The sequence below is a fragment of the Ictalurus furcatus genome, chromosome 2, assembly GCF_023375685.1.
Source record: "Ictalurus furcatus strain D&B chromosome 2, Billie_1.0, whole genome shotgun sequence".
Lineage (NCBI taxonomy): Eukaryota > Metazoa > Chordata > Actinopteri > Siluriformes > Ictaluridae > Ictalurus > Ictalurus furcatus.
In genome coordinates, this window is record NC_071256.1 from 30,141,591 (window position 1) to 30,161,599 (window position 20,009).

Consider the following 20,009-nt stretch of genomic DNA (forward strand, 5'->3'; position numbering starts at 1 on the left):
ACATTTCCAGTTGACTGGAACTACTTAATTATTGCCTTGATGGTGGAAATGGGCATTTTCAATGCTTGTGCTATTTTCTTATAGCCACTTCCCATTGTGTGAAGCTCAACAATCTTTTGCCACTCATCACAGCTATATTCCTTGGTCTTACCCATTATTATGAATGACTAAGGGAATTTGGCCTATGACCTATCATAGTTATACTCCAGTGAAACAGGAAGTCATAGTTGAACAATTTCCTAGTCACCCAGGTGTACTAAACCTTTTTTAAATAGCAATGGGAATATATATCAAATCTATTTTTCTCATATGAATTCATAGGGGTGCCAATAATTGTTGCACACATATATTTAACAAAGTTTTTTGTGTTTTGTTTGCAATTGCTTGATATCCATGAGAGTATATTTGTGATTTTTTTTTTAACAAACGATCAAAAGATTAAACAATAAAGACAATTTTTCACAGCCTTCTTTGCTCATATTTACCAAGGGTGCCAATGTTAGTGGAGGGCACGGTATATTAAATATACCACAGAAACAAAATTTTTTTAATGTGACATAATTCAAATATACGAAATTCATATTCACATATGAATTCTAAGCTTCAGCTTCTAAGTTCCATTTGTGAGTTTGTGAAAATAATTTTCCTTGTCCAAAAATCACTTTTGCTATAATACAGACCCTTTTTTTATTGAGTCCAGTTGTGTATTATTATGTGCCGTCTTCAAGTCATAAGGAAAAAAAATTAGATGTTTGACCTGCCTTGTCCAAAATGCCACTGCGAGCCAGCACCTTATTGCCATAACTCGCATTTCAGTTGAAAACCTTCAACCTGCTCTACAAACCTGCACGTGAGCTGCACACTAAAGCAGGTGGCTAGTATCTCAGTAATTAAGGTCTGCCTGCTCAGGCTAATCTTTTTGTTTTGTACCTTCAGTGCAACCAGAGAAAATGGATCAGTTCTGAACATATTGTGAGCTATTGCTTATGGGAGTTAGCGAGCCAGAAAAAGGGAACAATAAGGCATGGGTATCGAGTGGAAAAGTATTCTTAGAGACAGAAAGTGAGAGAACGATAGAGAAAGATTTAGACTTTATCCTGTTGCCAACATATCTTATTTCTAGCAAGACACACAAAGGGAAAACCTGAGGTTCACTGGGGGATTTATCTGGCTATTAAGGTCCTAATTTATTGAGGAAGGGAAAAAACAGCATAGAACTTAAGCCTTTATTTTATTAACTGTCACAATCACAGTCTTCCTGGAAAGGTTCGATCTACAGGCAGAATGACAGAGGAGAGGAGATGGAAAAGAAAAACAGCTTACCAGCATGACTAGCATAGAAAATACTGCTTTCAAACAAGCAACCACAGGAGTTATTCTAGTTTATACTGTAATCAGTGATTAACACTGGATTTTACCTCACAACCTCACTTATAGTTGAGCCACTGTGAGCAGAATAGTCCCAACTAGCCTTAGGTGCACGCACACACACACACACACACACACACACACACACACACACACTGTCCTGTCCATCAATTTAGCGTCCTCATTTTGACAGGTGTCACATCTGGTGGCTGTGACATACAGCTCATCATTATAGCAAGCAGAGTTAATACAGGGGTTTTGTACGAGCATGGCTAATGAGATCATGACACGCACATGCTAACAAAATTAGCGATTAGCACAGGATTATTATGCTGTTACATGTCTAGTATCAAATGTCCTCCTCACCGCTAGACAACTACCCAATATTGTTTAAGTAATGTAAGTAATCTTTCACAACATACTATATATGTTTTAATTGTCAGTGAGTTGTTGTTGTTTTTTTCTCACAGTAATGGATTGTAATGGAATGGAACAAAAATGCGAATTCTTGTCCATAATAATTTTTAATGTGTTTTTGGAAATGTAGCTGTCATTTTATAATGTATTTCTGTGCTGATGTATTGATCTTGACTGACAGTATGATGATTTGTAAAGAGACTCGGGCTAGAATACAAAGCAAACTCAATTGCTATGAATATTGCTTTATGAAAACTGGGATTTTCATGAATTAGGAATTAAATCATTTCACGTTAAAGGGGCTGTTTGTCATTTCTACAGCATTGTTCTGCCTCAAGGCAAATGAACAACTGCAGTGAAAATATTGACATGCCTTCCGCTTCCCTTTAACCACCCCTCTGTTTTTATACAACCTCTATTAAAACTATGTTTACCTCATGATTAGCATTTTAAGGAGAAATTGCAGAGCTGATCAGCTCTGTTCTGGTCAGGGGGTAAAGATCATTTCTAAGCCATAGAAATATAACAGAAGCCTGAATTAATGAAACTAGCCAGATCCATTACATGGGAATATTATGAATCACATTTTCTGTAAGGTAATTCTGTGATCTTAAAAAAAAAAATGATCTAGATGTAAACCTGTAAACACTGCAAACCGCACCTTTAAATCACAACCACGAAACATTCACAAGTCACAGATTAAAAACAAAGGTTATTATTTAACAAAGAAAAACATATAATTATTGGTATGGTGCAGCTTTTTGTTTTAGGAGATGTATATTTAGTGTTTATGGAAGGAGTGTCCAGTATTAGCACTAAGTAACAGCCAGTAAGTTTTCCTTTACGGGAAGGCTGGAAAGGGAATGACTGTTTATCATTGCTATAACGTAAGCAATAACAGGAATTAAGATATAACATAACATTAAATGTAACTACTGTATAAATGATAACCTTGAGGAATGTAAAAAATAATAATTACCACCACTCCGGGGTGGTAATTCTGTGGATTATTTTAAAGCCCTGTCGTGTTGTATTCTTTGCTTATATATACAAATCAAAGCCCTTGCATACAGTAAATACATGATAGACATGACACTCTTAGAAAAGGAGGTACTATACAACACCGGGTTTACCTTTCAGAACAGTCTCCTAGTACAGTGGTTTGAAAAAGCTAGATCTCTTAACCATCCAAAGTACCTTTGAACAGCTTCTTTTTCTAAGAGTGCACACAGTAGAAGGAGTGGTGCTGGAATTTGCATTATTAGCATATACAATAATTACACTCCACTAATATTGGCACTCTTGGTAAATATGAGCAAAGAAGGTGATGAAAAATTGCCTTTATTGTTTAATCTTTTGATCTTTTGTTAAAAAAAAGTCACAAAAATACTCTGCTCTCATGGATATCAAACAATTGCAAACACAACACAGGTTTATCAAAAAATATATCTTTGTTAAATATAAGTGTGCAATAATTATTAGCACCCCTATGAATTCATAGTATGAGAAAAATATATATTTGAAGCATATTCCTATTGATTTTTACATTTTTTAGGTACACCTGGGTGACTAGGAACAGGAAATTGTTCAACCATGACTTCCTGCTTCACAGGGGTATAAATATGAGGTAACACATAGGCCAAATTTCCTTAGTCATTCATAACAATGGGTAAGACCAAAGAATATAGCTGTGATGTGCGGCAAAAGGTTGTTGAGCTTCACAAAATGGGAAGTGGCTATAAGAATATAGCACAAGCATTGAAAATGCCCATTTCCACCATCAGGGCAATAATTAAGAAGTTCCAGTCAACTGGAAATGTTATGAATCATCCTAGAATTGGACGTGTATCTATATTGTCTCAATGCACTGTGAAGAGGATGGTTCGAGTGGCCAAAAAAATTCCAAGGATCACAGCTGGAGAATTGCAGAAGTTAATTGTGTCTTAGAGTCAGAAATCTCCAAAACTACAATTTTAATCACCTACATCACCACAAGTTGTATGGTAGGGTTTTAAGAAAAAAGCCTCTACTCTCATCCAAACACTCAAGCGCCTTCAGTTTGCCAGAGACTACTGCAATTTCAAATGGGATCTGGTTCTATGGTCAGATGAAACCAAAATAGAGCTTTCTGGCAATAAACACCAGAGATGGTTTTGGTGCACACAGATTGGTAGCCATATGGAAAAGTACCTCATCCCCACGGTTAAATATGGTGGAGGCTCTTTAATGTTTTGGGACTGTTTTTCTGCCAGAGGACCTGGACAATTTGTTAAGATACATGACATCATGGACTCGATCAAATATCAACAGATATTAAATGAAAACCTGACTGCCTCTGCCAGAAAGCTTAAAATGGGTCGTGGTTGGATCTTCCAGCAGGACAATGATCCAAAACATACATCAAAATCAACACAATAATGGTTTACTAAAAAATCCACAAAAGAGTCCACCAGAATGTACCTCAAACTTTGAATGATCTGGAGAGATTCTGTTTTGAGGAATGGTCTCAGATCCCTTGCCATGTATTCTCCAACCTCATCAGGCATTAAAGGAGAAGACTCAGAGCTGTTATCTTTGCAAATGGACATAGCACAAAGTATTGACTAAAAGGGTGCCAATAATAGTTGCACACCTATATTTAACAAAGATTTTTTTTTATAAACCTTAGTTTTGTTTGCAATTGTTTGCAGTGTATTTTTGTGAATTTTTTGAACAATAAAGACAATTTTTCACAGCCGTAAATGCTCATAATTACGAAGGGTGCCAATATTAGTGAAGGGCACTGTACTATAGTTTCACTTTAATAATCAACAACTGCCCTATCATCACTGACTGACTGTGTAAGTCCTGCACTGTCATAAAAGGACTGAACCCACACACACTGCAACCTAGTGTGCTAGTGTGTGTGAACTGACTGCAGTAACCCTTCTGCTGTTTAGGCTTGTTGCTGTCAGCCCCACTGCTCTCTAGCTACTAGCTCTGTCAAGTCAGTGTGTGTCTGTGTGTGTGTCTCAGTGTGTGTCTGTGTGTGGGGGGCTAATTGAATGAGTGTCAGTGTAGCTGAGAGTGGATCACAGCAAGAGCTGAAATAGGACATTGGAGGGGAATCGCTGAGCATGAGAGTGAGAGAGATGGAGGAATGGAGTCTGTGTGTGTGTGTGTGTGTGTGTGTGTGTGTGTGTTTGTGTGTTTGTGTGTTTGTGTGTGTGCGTGCATGGTAATGACAGTAGGTGGTCAGCAGTGTTCATTATGGTTGTTGGCAGTGCAGGGGAATCTAGCTTTATTAGGAAGCACGCCGAATGCCTGTGTGGTTTGAGCAGCATGTCTAAGCTTGCCAAAACTGCGAATCACATCCATCCTAGCCTTGATTACTAGCAAATACATCATCCTGAAATGCACTGACACTGCAATGGAATCCCTGGGACATGAAATGACTCAGTCATTTTCATTTCATCTAGTGCTCGGGTTCAGCCCGATTTATTTTAACATGAGTTCCGAGATTGTTTGGAGTTGTTCTGTGCCAAGACCGATCACATCTGGTTCAAGTCAGTCCTGCTTTCCAACACATTTCAATGTGGATAAAGATCCTGTTGGAATTTGAACCATTTAAGATGGATAATGAGTGGCCCAGAAATGGTTAAATATCCAATGGAGTCAGCTTTTTAGACACTTCTGGAGTAATCATCTACAGTATGTTGAAATATCTGTACCAAGTTCATCCCATTTGGATCAGTGATCCTGCGAGTACATCATCCATTCCTATACTTGAGGTATCTTCACACCTATCCTCTCTACTTATCTCCACAATGTGTCTATAATATTGTTTCTCCAAGTCATATCTGCTGGTGTTTTGAGATTCAATTGATATATTGGCATACCGCTTTAAAATCTATCACTTCTCTTTTTCATTCTTTCTAACACTCTTATTTACACACCACACAATCCCCCAATGGCGCACATGCACAGCCTCTGTCATCTTTCTTACTGTCACCCTCTTTTTTTTGAGAATGGCTCACTTGGATCTGATGAAAAGCAGAAAGCCAGCAACAGGGAGAGAAAAGGAGAGCAAGAGGGAGAAAGAAGCAGTAAAGTGCAGCAGAAACTCATTTCTGCGGAAGCTACAGATTGCAGCACAGGCTTGGATTAGCCAAGTAGAAGAATCATAAAAACACATTCACTACTCAATATGAAGAGTTCTCACCTAACACCAAGCTTAACCCATTACCCTGGTGTAACATTCTTTACTCTTTCATGTAGTCTCTCTTAAACTACTCTTTCACTGTAGTTACTGAATAATACTGAAATAAATATGGGTAATGTGAATAACTGAATACGAACCTGAGTTTAAAGGGTTAAGAGAAATAGACAGAAACAGGGTTGTAAAGAGAAGGATGAAACAGAGAGTCAGGAAGAGAGAAAAGGTTAACACCATGCACACATTTGGACATTAATACTTAACGTTTGTACACTATAGGGAGGAGGAGACAGCTCTCTCTTCATATATATATATATATATGAAGAGAGAGAACTCTATTGGAACAAACCTAAACAATCCAGTTAACAAGGGGTTAATATTTCAGATGTCTGTAATGACAAAAATAATCACAAATACTGAGAGGAAGACATAAAAAAGCGAGGAGATGTGAATGAATGAGAATGAGAGAGAACGAATGAAAACATGCACTTTATACAAAGACAAGCCCAGGAAGTTTTCAGAGAAAGGACTGATTAGAGGAATTCCTTCACTTACCTCTGATTGCGTGCGTAAATGAGTCCCTCATAAACAAGTGGATTCCAAAGCTTACAGGTCTGCACTAACAGGTGGTGTGAGAGAATGAGTAAGAGAGCCTGAAAGACAGAGAGAGAGAAAGGAGGAGGAGGGGAGAGGAGAGGAGAGACTGAGCGATGGAGAGAGTGGGGAAGAGGCAGAGATGGAGAAGCGTGAGTGTATATCAGATGGTAAATCATCTATAGAACTGTCAGAGGAGGTATAACAGGAGGTAAGGAGAGAGGTTGTGTGTCAGTTAAGGATGACGGCAGAGAAGCAGAAAGAGCGACTGGAAGAACTGAGAAGTTCAGTTGTGGCAAAATGCTGAGTGAGAACATGCACAAGTCCGCACTGCATAGGAGGAAGAATGCCATTTCTACGCCTCTGCTACTAATTTCCAGTTCCCTGTACACTCAGCTTCTGATTTCCTTTACTATATTTCCCCCCTCCTCCACTTCCACACATTCCCTCTCTCTTTTTCCAGCCACTTTAATTCACTGGAAATCATCCAATATCCTTTTGGAGTGCATGCCTTTATCTGTTGTGTCAACCTTAGTGAACATCTGTGTGCACATTAAGATTCCTTCCAGCTTCCCACTGTCTCTGCTTATGACTGGAGTGTAACTCTGTGTGTGTGTGTGTGTGTGTGTGTGTGTGTATGTGTGTGTTTTTGAGATTTATCCCTGATCCAGGAAGCTTGCAGCAGTAGGACAGCATGTAAACAGCAGCTTTATGCTGCGCCACATAAGCACGTGCCAGCAACAGCATCTGTCTTTCTCTCTATATAATTTGCTCTAATGATACACGTGTGAAGACACGGCTTCAGGATAATCAGTTTCCACACCCCTCCTCCCTTTCAGTTTCCTTTCCTTCTTTCCCTCTCTTTCTGCGGTCAGCAACATCCCCCAGAGTGAGCGGTCTCTCTGCTTCTGTTTAATAATATCTTCAACTCTGATGCAACACGTCTCTGTCCTCGAGTCTCTTCTTTGCAATGCCCCCCACACTTCACATCACTGTTCTTCCAATTTTCCTCCATGCTTCCTTGGCTGATGGATTATTATCTTTTATTTCTCTGCCAAGGGTGACTGTCTGTGTGGACACACACGTGCTTGTCCAACATTTCCTCTCTCTTTCATTTCTTTGTCTTCTTGTCATCTTGCTTCTCATGCTGATCACCAGACCTCCCAGTGGAATATATTGGATATTTATTAAAAGTCATGGACCGCCTTATCGTGTCAGATCGGCTCACTGCACAGATGTAATGAAAGTAAACAATGATATCCCCCTGTCCGGAAGGCTGAACAAACCCCAGCTCAGGGTATCATATCCAATGGCCTCTGAACTTCTTGGCAAATCAAGTACCAATCAACTAGGGTGTTAACTGCATCACTTTAATTAGCATTTGTTCATTTGGCACACTGTGTGCTCATGTCAAAAAGGTCATGAGTATCTCCAGACCCTCGAGATGCAAAGACCTCTGATTGAAGAGTAGATGCGGGTGGGTATTTCTCAAATGTCAGCAATATTGGAAGGGTCGTGTAGGCCACCATCAATTGCTATTGAACAGGTTTTATTGATCATTTGTTGCACCTTTAATACTTCATAACGGGCTGCGGATATTGCAGAGATTAATATCGCAGGCCTTATTTAGCCGAATTAAAAGAAGAGATTTAAAAGCGAATCGAATTACTTGATTAAGTCATAAATCTTTGCCATTGCAGTAATTAAAAAGCCACAGAAGTAATTAATATTTTACAATTGGTTTTGAATTTGGTTGATTGTCAGCTCTAAGGTGTGTGTGAAGCTTTCTACTTGTCTAACTGTGTTATTTCTGTTATTAAAGCCAGCATTGTCCAAACTTTCACAGTTTCCAAACTTTCAGCCTAGCACACCTGTTCTGATCATTACCATTGAATCAAAATGGTTTAAAGGAGCCAAACTAAAGCAGGAATCCATGCTGTGTCTGTTACATGTGTGAAGCTCTCTGCAGCAGAAGGTGTTGGGTTTAGTTATTAAAGCCAGCATTGCTATGTGTTATTAAAGCCAGCTTTGTGCAATTTCCATTTGTCAGACTTTCACATTGCTGCCAGAAGCAGTGGGATTCAGCCAAGCACACCTGTTCTGATCATTACTATCATGCCTAAATGGTTTAAATCATCAGAAATAATCTAGAAACGTAGTGCTGCATTTTTTTTGTTGTTGTATTGTGGCTAATCCATTCAAATTCAAATCAGTCTGCTCTGCCAAAAAACCATCCAAAAAGAACCAATCCTACTTGATTCTGGTTCAATCTAGCAGAGCTGAAAAACAAAACAAACCAAATACAGCCACTGAAATATCTCTCTATATTATTCTGATTCATATCAGCTCCAGTGGTGTGAAGGCATCACACACATTGCATCAGTTTATCTGCACCACATCTGGACCTCACTGAATATAATGAAATGCAATAGATAAGTAAAATGAAGAGAAGATTCAAGGAAAAACGTGTAGAGGAACATCAATAGGAGGACAGCGTTTGAGTGACAGTGACACTATCAACAGATACTATAGACAGACATCAGGGAGTACCCTAAACTCCAACATGGCTTTCATCACGTTGAGGTGAGCAGGTTGTGTAGTGATTGTTCTGACACCCTCGCAGAGAAAAAGTAAATGTCTGAAACGTCGGAAAATCTAAACTAAGAAAAGTGTCTATGTCAGAAAGGAAGCACGAGAGAGAGAGAGAGAGGGAACAAAAGGAGAAATGCGCTAGGCATGAACATGAAAGTACAATGTAGAATCAGAGGAGTGAACATTGTAATCTAAATTAAATTGGACCTGGATTGTTATCATCTCAATTAATTAAGGCTCATTAGGTCCAATAAGGGTGATTCTCATCAATGCAACACTCGCAGTCTCGGGAAGCCTGATCATTGTCAGTAAGATTTATGGTGTATGGATGAAAACAGTGATAGGCAGGAGGTAGAGTTGAGGAAATAATGTGATACATAGAGAGGGATAGAAACAGCAGGTGAAAGAGCATTTGGAAGTAAATGGCATGGTATGGTGATGGTAATGAACCAGAAAAAGAGGTCGAGAAGATACAAAAAGAGAAGTGAAACATTAGCACTGAAGGCACTGCTAGAAACGTCTTGCAGTCCTGCAGTCCTCCTATGGCCAAAGTGTGTATGACATTCTGATTTCACAGCTTGGAGAAGCTCACTGACTGCACATATTTTATATATGGATTGGCATCTACAGAATGAATATCAGGATTTACATGTTTTTCCTCATAGACAATCAGATTCAAACTTCCTTACCTTATGGAATGAAATCTCACACGCTTCTGGACAAAGATTTCTCAAGGGTTCTTTGGGTTCCTCTCAATGGAACCCTCTCTTATATGAAACCACCTTTTGTCCTTTTGTTAAGGTCCTACATAGAATCTTGAAATGTTTCCACAGAGTTACAAAATGAACAACACTTTAGGGTTCTCGAGTTAATCTGTAGGAACCTGCTGACTAAATGATTTTTAAATCTTCACAGTTTGGTCTATGGGAAATTCCTATTTATTCCTCTGAAGCCCTAAAGCCATGATGGTTAAAGTAGGAGGTTTCTAACAGGTCTGTGACATATGACTTCACTAAATCCATTGCATCCAAGGGGGCACATAAAGCGACATTCTTGTTGTGTATGGTTGTTATTCCACTGATAGGTGATTGGTGAGCTTCAGCATTTTCCCGATTAGCCAAGTAAATGCCATTACCAGGCTGCATGATGAGGATGTGGGGTGGGGCTTCTGGAGCCCTCTGTGACATAGACGAATTGACCAATAGTTTGTGGACCAAACTGTTGCCACAAAATTGAAAGCACACAATTTTATAGAATGTCTTTGTATGCTGTAGCATTAAAATTTCCCTTCACTGGAACCAAGAGGCCCAAATCTGTTCCAGAACGACAATGCCCCTGTGCACAAAGCAACACCCAGAACACATGGTTTGCAAAACTTGAGTTGCCTGCACAGAGCCCTGACCTGAACCCCACTAAACACCTTTGTGTCAGATGAACTAAAACGCTGACTGTGCCTGAACTCACTAATGTTCTTGTGGCTGAATGTGCAAATCCCCTACAACCATGCTCTAAAATCTGATGGAAAGCTTTTCCAGAATAGTGGAGCTTATTATAACAGCAAAGGAAGACTAAATCTGGAATGGGATTTTCAAAAAGCACATATGAGTGTGATGATCAGGTGTCCACAAACTTTTGGCCGAATAGTGATTAACCTTTTACAATTGTTTTATTATTCATTCATCTTCAGGAACAACTTGATCATGGTCAGGGTCATGGTGGATCCAAAGCCTATTCCTTTGAACACTAGGTGCGAGGTAGGATGCACCCTGGATGTGACCCCAGTCCATCACAGGGCACCATGCACATTCCCTGACCACAATAGATAGAAGAGTAGATTGTTCAGATAGCTGAGGTCCTTCACTATCTTCCTGGCCTTGGTCCAGCACTGCTTGCTGTAGATAGACTGCAAGCCAGGGAGCTTAGTAAGGATGGTATGCTCAGCTAATCGCACCACCATCTGGAGAGCCCACCTAACCTGCTTTGTGCTGTTCCCAAACCAGGCTGTGATGCTTCCCGTCAGGATACTCTCAATGGTGTAGGTGTAAAAGTTCCTTAGCACCTTAGAGGGCAGGTTAAAGTCCCTTAAGAGTCTAATACGGTAAAGACGCTGATGGACGTTCTTCACCAGGGTGCTAATGTGACAGGTCCTGCATGATGTGTACACCAAGGTATCAAAAACTGTCCACTCTCTACACTGGGGCCCCATTGATCTTAAGGGTTGGCAGCTCCTCTCTTTCTTTGTGCTGAAGTCCACTATCAACTCCTTTGTCTTGCTGACATTCAGGAGGAGGTTGTTCTCCTGGCACCAATTCTCCAGGCTTTTCATCGCCTATACGTAGCCTTTCTCATTGTTTCAGATATCAGGCCCAGCACAACAGTGTCATCAGCAAACTTGACAATGCTGGTAGAGTTGGTAGTGGCCACACAGCCATAAGTGTACAGTGAGTACAACAGAGGGCTCAAGACACAACCCTGGGGGACTCCGTTGCTGAGGGTGAGGGAGGGTGAGACATGTCTGCCCACTCATACTGCTCGTACTGTTTGTGGTCTGTCTGGAAGTAGGAAATCCACTGACAATACTGAACTGTAGGAAACAAACAGCATTTTAACATTATTTCCCTTCCTGATGTCTCAGGGCTGTGTGTAGGAGGTCTGTGATGGCGTTCTCGGTAAAGTGATTGGTACGGTAACATGTCCAGGGTATCAGGTAACGAAGAGGTGATGAAGTCTCTGGCCAGTCTTTCAAAGCACTTCATCACAACTGAAGTCAGGGATACTAGGTGATAGTCATTGAGGTAGGCAGGCTGGGGTTTCATTGGGACAGGAATGATAATGGACAGTTTGAAGCATGTGGGGATTACCAACTGTGCCAGGGAGAGGTTGAATATCTCTGTGCTAACACCGGTGCTAGCTGGTTAATGCAGGCTCTAAGGACCCGACCTGATATGCCATCTGGTCCTGTTGCCTTCCTGGTGTTCAGTCTCCTGAACGCCTTCCTCACATGGTGCTCTGAGCTAATGAAAGCGTTTCCCACTCTGACACTCTCCACATGCATACTGCCACTAGTACCATCAGCACTGCTGGTAGCTGCAGCCTCGAAGCGAGCACCAGAGAATGCCAGAGAAGCATCTGCATTCACCTTTCTGGAGGATGGTGTTTCATAGTCCATTATCATTCTCAGTCCTTGCCACAGGCTCCTAGAGCCACCCTGTTGAAAATGTGACTCTAGTTTCCTCCCACAGTGCCTCTGTGCCTCCTTCACTGCTCTGTGCATGTTGTTGGATGTAGCCTTGTACTCTGCCATGTTCCCGGTGGTGAGCTCTATGTTATAGGATGCGGTGTGAGATCTCAGAGAGTCGTGGATGGTTTTATCCACCCATGGCTTCTGTTTGGGAAACCTTCTGATGATGGTTTTCTGGACTGTATCATTGTCACTGTTAAAATCCCCCACCACAATGAGCGCAGCATCCTGGTGATGAGTCTGGTGTTGAGTGAGAGCATCATGTAGTTCACATAAGGAAGTGTCCATGTCTGCCTGAGATGAAATATACATGGCACTGACTATGACCGAGGTAAAATCCTGAGGAAGGTATTTGTTATAGGCGACATTTGATGGTCAGGAGCTCCAGGTTGGGTATGCAGGAGCGTGTGAGAGGAATAATGCTCGCACTGTTGTTCAAATACCAGCTGCTGTTTACCATCAGACACACTCCACCTCCGCTTGACTTCCCAGACTCCATTGTTCTGTCCTTGCAGTAAAACGAGAAGAACTTGGCCAGCTGGATGGCGTGGTCCAGTACACCTGGGTTCAGCCATGTCTCAGTGAAGCAGATGCAGTTGCAGTTCCAAATGTCCCTCTGGAACTTAACCCTGACCCTGAGGTTGTCATGCTTGTTCTCCAGAAACTGGACATTGGTTAGCAGTATGCTAGGCAGGGGAGCATGGTGTGCACAAGCCCACAGACTGTTCTTGATGCCAGCTTGTTTCCCTCAGAGCCACAGCTTCGGGTCTTGTCCTTTGTTCCTCCTCAGGATCTCGCTCAGCCAGCATGGATCTTGTGGGAGAAAAAACGGTGATAGGTGAGTGGATTGTAAACCAAAAGAAATAAGTGTGTTTCTATCGTATATGGTAATAGCTGTGGTGAAAATAAAAAGGAGATTAAAGTAAGGGAAAGTGCAAAATAAATAAATAAACAAAGTGTGGTCGGAGTAGTTGTGATGGCAGCCAGCCTCACTGGCGCTATCTTGAAATCTATAATATAACCATTAATGAATCTATAAGAATAGCTGTTAATATTACACAGGATGTTTTGACTCTTCTTAACACAATGGAAATTATTTGGGTTCTGGAGACAAAAATTTGTAATAAAAAGTGCATGTCTCAGATTTGATGGTACATATTTAATATTCCTAATATTGGGAATATTTAAATAGGTCTATGTTCATAAAATTGCTCATAAAGGTCTGTGAGTGTTTTTTTTATTTTACACTGAAATTGTTTCCTGGTAAAAGTTTGAGAACTCCAAGTCTTGCAGAATCACTTTTTCTCATTGGGATCTTGATAAATTTTTTGTCAGATCAATTTTCAGTTATACTCATGATGCATGCTCTCTCTCTCTCTCTCTCTCTCTCTCTCTCTCTCTCTCTCACACACACACACACACACACACACACACACACACACCAGCTGTTAATTGCTTTGTTTACTTAATGCTGTGCTGTGTCTCTAGCAGATGTTTCCATCTAATCAAATCCAATTTCATTTAATTTCATATGAACAATAATGTCTTTTGCTCTCTTTCACAGACACCTGCTCACCTGCACAACCTGGTCAGAGGACGCAGTCTCATGGATTTTTAGACGGACATTGGCCACATGCATGCCACGAAGAATGGTCTGTGCTCTCCATGGGCTCTTTTGGAATTTCCAAAGGCCAGTTGCTAGGCAACAGGCGGTGTTTCTCCTGGCACCAGTGAAGAGAAGAGGAGAAAAAGAGATGGGCAAAGGGGGAAGGGGCAAGAAAACGGGGAACCAAACAGTACTGGGGTGCACTTGCTTTTGAATTCATCCTGCACTCTGTCTAGCTATCTGAGGACTAAACTTAAGTGCACGTACTTATCCTTTCAGCTAGCTCATTAACTTTATGAATTTAACATCAAAGAGCCCTTCATACTGCCAGGTTCGCATACTGTGATCTATTATGAAATGGGAATGGGGCATTTTGGATAGTTCAGTAATAATGTAATGCAACGCAATACCAGAGATGTTCATTGTTCCTCAAAATGGAATTTGAATGGAATTAGGTTTCAAGTGGATCTCAGGCATTGTCTGAAGCACATGGTCATACTTTCATCAGACGACAAGAAAGTGTCTGTAATATATATTTTTTGAGAGCATGTACTCATGCTTAAATGTGTATGTTTTTGGATTTGCACCTGGCCAGAGTAATATAATGCAAAAAGTAACTTTTTTGAGATGAATACAAGCTTTACATGAATTACAATGAGTTACATGAATTATAATGCTGAAATATTGTGGTAAATTTTAACACATCAGTGACTGCATAAAATGCAGTATTATCTTTGACATTTTTACTGAAAATCAAATCAAGCCAAGGTATGCCCAAATGCCCAATTTGCAGATTATATTCACTTGTTGGTTAATTCATCCATTCATTTGTTACTTTCAGGAAAGTAAAAAAAAAAAAAGAAAGAAAGAAATTGCCTCAGTTTCACAAATTTTTTCATTTTTTTTTCTGTAATTCTTTTTTCCGTGAAACACTTGCTGTGAACTTGACACTGTATTTTGTAAATTATGAAGTGTAACTTGTACTACATGCTAATAAGATGCAGCTGATTAAATGTTTCCACATGCTAATGAAATGCTGCTAGTTATTTTCACAGTTGTCTTTCAATGATCAGTGTTTTGTAATCAAACAAAACAATCAGAGCTTGTCAGAATTTATGTGCTAATGGAATTTTGCCTTTGGCATTTTATGTGCCCCAGCAACATTCATAGCATGTTTTGAAGAGAAACCAAGGTCAGATAGAAAGATTGAGATAGATGGGTTTCAAAGTCTCACATCTTCAGTTTATACTCAAATGCTTCAGGTCATTAAAAGAAGGCAGATTTTTAACATTTTTCAAAGATTCTCAATCTGTTGCTAAGACACTGGGACTGTTTTTCAATATGAATAATGTGAAGAATTTTCTCGCTAAGAGCAAGGTTGCAAAGTCAGACATTGGACTTCTGATCAGAAGGTCATGAGTTCAAATCCCAACACCGCCAAGCTGCCACTGCTGGACCCTTGAGCAAGGACCTTAACCCTCAACTGCTCAGTTGTTAAACATGAGATAAATGTATGTCACTCTGTCAAATGTCAGAACTTCTATAAGGTACAAAATTTAAGACATTGTGTTATTCTAGTTCATCTAGTCAAATTCTAGTCAAATTCTACTTCATCATATAGTTGAAGTAAAACTTTAATCACCTTGTTCATTGTCATTATATTATCAAAATTAATTATTGGTCTTTCTGTTCACTCACATTGTACTAATTAATGCATTCTGGATATTATGATAGTATTATAAACACATCTGGTTATTTTGGACTTGGTACCATCATTGTTCAGTACTGGAATCAGTGTAAGATCCAGAACATGTTTACTGGGGTGGCCAAGGTGGGAAAGAGAGCTAGTGTGGGGTGGCCATTGCAAAGCAAGTCTTGATGCTCGATAATATAAAGGTTTCACACATGCATATTTCAGCCTCTGTTCATTTCAACATTTGAGTTATAATGGACTAATATTTAAAATGATTGTATGAAGTATTAGACATTTCTATTTCTGTTTGAATTGGCTTTTTTAATCATTTTCAGCTCTATACCTTTTCCTAATACTGCAGTAAAGCCTTCATCAAGTCACGTTAGATGTTGTTAGTGTAACAATATGACATATGTTTTGAACCTGAAGTGTACAACAGTAAAATCCTAAATGCCAAACTATTGTAAAAAACAAAAAATCAAAACTGAATTTATTAATCATTAGAATATACATATAAATTGGCTTTTATAATTTCATTTAAAGTTACCACATCCTCAGTAAAGTACTCAAACCTATTGCTGATCGTTTAAGACTATTAAAGCAATTTATAGGTAAACTAGACAAAAAAAACAACAAACAAACACAAGCACTCATAAGTGAACTATTATAATGTGCTCTTTTGTGTTATATTTGAAGTTGGTCCCAATTTTGGTGTTTAGCTCTAGAAAATACTCATACTTCTTTTTTATTTATTTTTTTATTCAGCGTTACATCGTTAAGTGACAGAGCACATTTCTGAAAAAACATCATAAAGGCTGTCTGGAATTTTACTTCTGCAGACACAAAAGGACTATAGCAAGTTCTCCAAGAAGTCTTGAACAAACTACTAACCAGTTTCCTTAGAAAACTGCATGGTAGTGTGCCTAAAAGAATGCATGTGCTTTTAAATGCAAAAGCAAATTGTGATTTTTTTTTAGTTGTGCTTCTTCTCAATATAGTGATTATTTGAATACCTAGAAAATTGGAGCTTCATAATTTTTGAAGGCATCTTCATTTCATAGGATTTCTTTAAATGTGTCAGTCTTTAACACAATCTTGTATATTAATTATTCTAAATTAATGCCTACAGATAATTTAGAAATCAACCAATCAAACAAAAGGCAATGAAATACAGCTACAACAGATTATCAGACTATTTTTAAATTAAACCGTGTTCAGTGTCTTATGGCTGAGCTTGTCTCCTCTTTTGTATTTTGTCAATAATCTAATTTGTTTAATGTTTAATTAAAAAAAATAAAGTGTCTAAAATACAAGCCCTTGAGTAAAATACCTGACAATAGGGTAAAATCCATATAAACCCCATAAATAATCATTAATAATAATAATAATCGTTAATTATACTCCAGACATCTTTTACAGCATAGCACTGGTTTTCATAAACAGATCAATATGAAACCCTTAGGTGGCTCCCCAGTGATGGAATAGAAAAGCCCTATCTCACACCCTGCCACAGACACCTGTGGCTGGAAGCCAAAGAAGAAAAATTGGGCATGCTCTCTGGGTGGAGGGATGCCATAATCTTAACAGTAGGTAATCATGGGGATGTGCCCATTAATTATTCTGGACAAAAAACTTTGTGCTTATATATTATTTTGGTTAGACTTATTTAGGTTAGACTTGTGACTTGAGATGGTAGTCAACTGGCCAGGATTTAAAGAACCTTGGTGTCACTTTCGACTCCACACTGTGCTTTGATAAGCAGATTAGTGCTGTTGTAAAAAGCAGTTTCTTTCAGTTAAGATCTATTGCTAGAATCAAGATGATGCTCTCCAAGGAGGACCTCAAAACTGTTATTCATTCATTTATAACATCTATGTTGGACAACTGTAATTCGCTCAATTTAGGTGTGCCTAGAACAACTGTTGTTCATGTGCAATTAGTTCAAAATGTGTCAGCCAGATTACTGACTGACGCTAAAAAAAACATGAGCACATTACACCTGTGCTCGCTTCTCTTCACTGGTTACCCGTCAAGTTCTGTGTTGATTTTAAAATTTTGCTTTTTGTTTTTAAAGCTTTGCATGGTCTTGCTCCGCAGTATATTTGTGATCTTCTCAACCCCGTACACTGCTTCAAGACCCCTTCGATCATCCAGTCAATACTACTCAAAAAAATGGTCTTGACTGTAAATAGTTCATCAAAAAATGTTCCTCAAAAAATTCAAACTGAACAATGACCTGTCTCTCCTGAGGTGGCTATGGTGGCCTTAGATCTGTCCCTGACTGTAATTGAACTTGGGCGATGGACGACGACAGTGAGACAATACACCACAATATACAAAAATCATATCAGGGAAACGCCCTGACTTTGGTTCATGGTTCATAGATACATTACAGACATGATAAATTTACTCTTGTAATGTCTCAGCTTTGATGTACCAGTTCTCTTAATGGCCGTCAGGAAATAAACACCAAGTCTGACACTCCCATGTCAAGAGAATCCCATGTGTGTGAGCCTTATTCAAATTTGACTTTGTCAGCTATGGAAGTGAATGCAGTTACTCTCTTTCTGTATTCATTGTGTATTCATGTTTCTACAGTTTTCATTGTTAGAATAAAATTCCTGGTTTAACACCCAGAAGGTTAAATGGGTTTTACCAACGCTACACTGTTCAATTTGCTTCATCCATATGAATCACTTCTGTATTTCTTTGGAGAAAGAAAAAGGTATAAGAACCCATTTTGTAACAAGCTTCCTTGTACTTTTTTTTTCTTTTTTCAAATGCTCCAAATGAAATGCGGTAGCACTTTAGATAATCCCTCTGAGACACTCATTTCCATATTGCGGCTTACCGCTTTGGCACGTTGTTTACTACTTTGCTCATATTAGCCTACTGCCATCTCTTGGTCACTTCCAACTGAAGTATGTAAACTACAACTGTGAGGACCCTTTAAAGGAAGCACACTGCAGTTTTTATTGAGGTTTTTAAAGGTGTTTTCATACTTGGTCCATTTCAGTGCTCCACGTGGCCTCAGAATGATGACAGCCTTTTTTGTATATATGTGAACATAACAAATGGTCTCGGAGTCTGCTTCACATTTTGCTTTATAGATAAAGAACTTGAGAGTTGCAGTACATACATATCTCCAGTTTTCTGTCACTTAACAGAAAAACATCTCAAATGAGTTTCCATGGGGGCACGTAGTCCCACAACAAGGTCAGCATGTTAGGTAAGGTAGCAACATGACAGATAAGCTAACAGAGCCACTGTGGCACTAGCAGTTAGGCCATAGTTAGGTTAAGTTGTTAGGCAGCAGTAATAATAGTATTGTGTCAGTGAAAGGAACAATACTTACTGTATAATACTACAGGTATACAGTCTGTGTGTAATATATGTAAATATCTACCCCAACCACTCACATCAGCCAGTAGCAATATGGCATGAAGCATGAGATTTTGATGGCTCAACAACAAAAATGCTTTTGGTATTTCACTTCAAATCTGTTTTTCCTGCTGTTTTTCATCCAAATGATAGCATCATGTTAACAACCATTTTCAATGAAACTATTCAGTGATACACATATTCATTATTAAACTATGCTAAATGAGTTGTGGTGTAAACAACAGGTGGTGTGAGATCTCACCAGCGCTAAAAAATTTACAGAAAAAGAAAAAGTGTCCCCTTTTGAGTCCAACTGTATTGTGAACACCAAAAGCCCTGAGACCATTTGCAGCTAGTTCCCTTATGGGTCCACTTTAACAAGACTGGGTATGTTTCTTTTAAAAAGAACTTGTGAAAACACCCTAATGTCATTATATAAGCCTAGGATAGCTCCAGTGAATATTTAATACTAATTGACCCTTTCAGCCAAGTTAACATCTAAAAAGAAATGCATCAACCATGTAAAAATATTGCCTGCACGATCTTTCCGTCTAAATCTGTAAAGTAAAAAAGCATCTTTGTGCACATTTGCTTATTTCAGGGGTTCCCAAACCTTTCCAGGGTAAGGCACCCCAAATGGCATTAACATTTGACCGAGGCCCCCCTTTTGCAAGATGTCTTTAAAACACATTAAAAAATACAGACTTCTGAATATATCCCCCTTTTTATTATTAATAATTACATCTTACATCTTTACATTACATTAGGAATTGATTGTGTGTGTGTGTGTGTGTGTGTGTGTGTGTGTGTGTATGTCTGAGAGTGAGAATTTATTTTTCACACCAAATAGTTGAGGCCCCCCGGGCGCCCCCTGGCGGCCCCCACTTGGAAAACCACTGGCTTATGTAATAAAGGACTGAAG

General features: G+C 39.2%; 1 protein-coding gene across 1 annotated transcript in view; it reads right to left on the minus strand.

The window, feature by feature from the left end:
* Window positions 1-8,931, minus strand: part of doc2a (double C2-like domains, alpha) — a 39,387-nt gene extending 30,456 nt beyond the window's left edge. Inside the window, exon 1 of the mRNA XM_053613751.1 lies at window positions 6,536-8,931. Within this exon, the coding sequence (XP_053469726.1) occupies window positions 6,536-6,753 (218 nt within the window). The 5' untranslated portion in view covers window positions 6,754-8,931. The remainder of the gene's footprint in view (window positions 1-6,535) is intronic.
* Window positions 8,932-20,009: the final 11,078 nt, after the last annotated feature.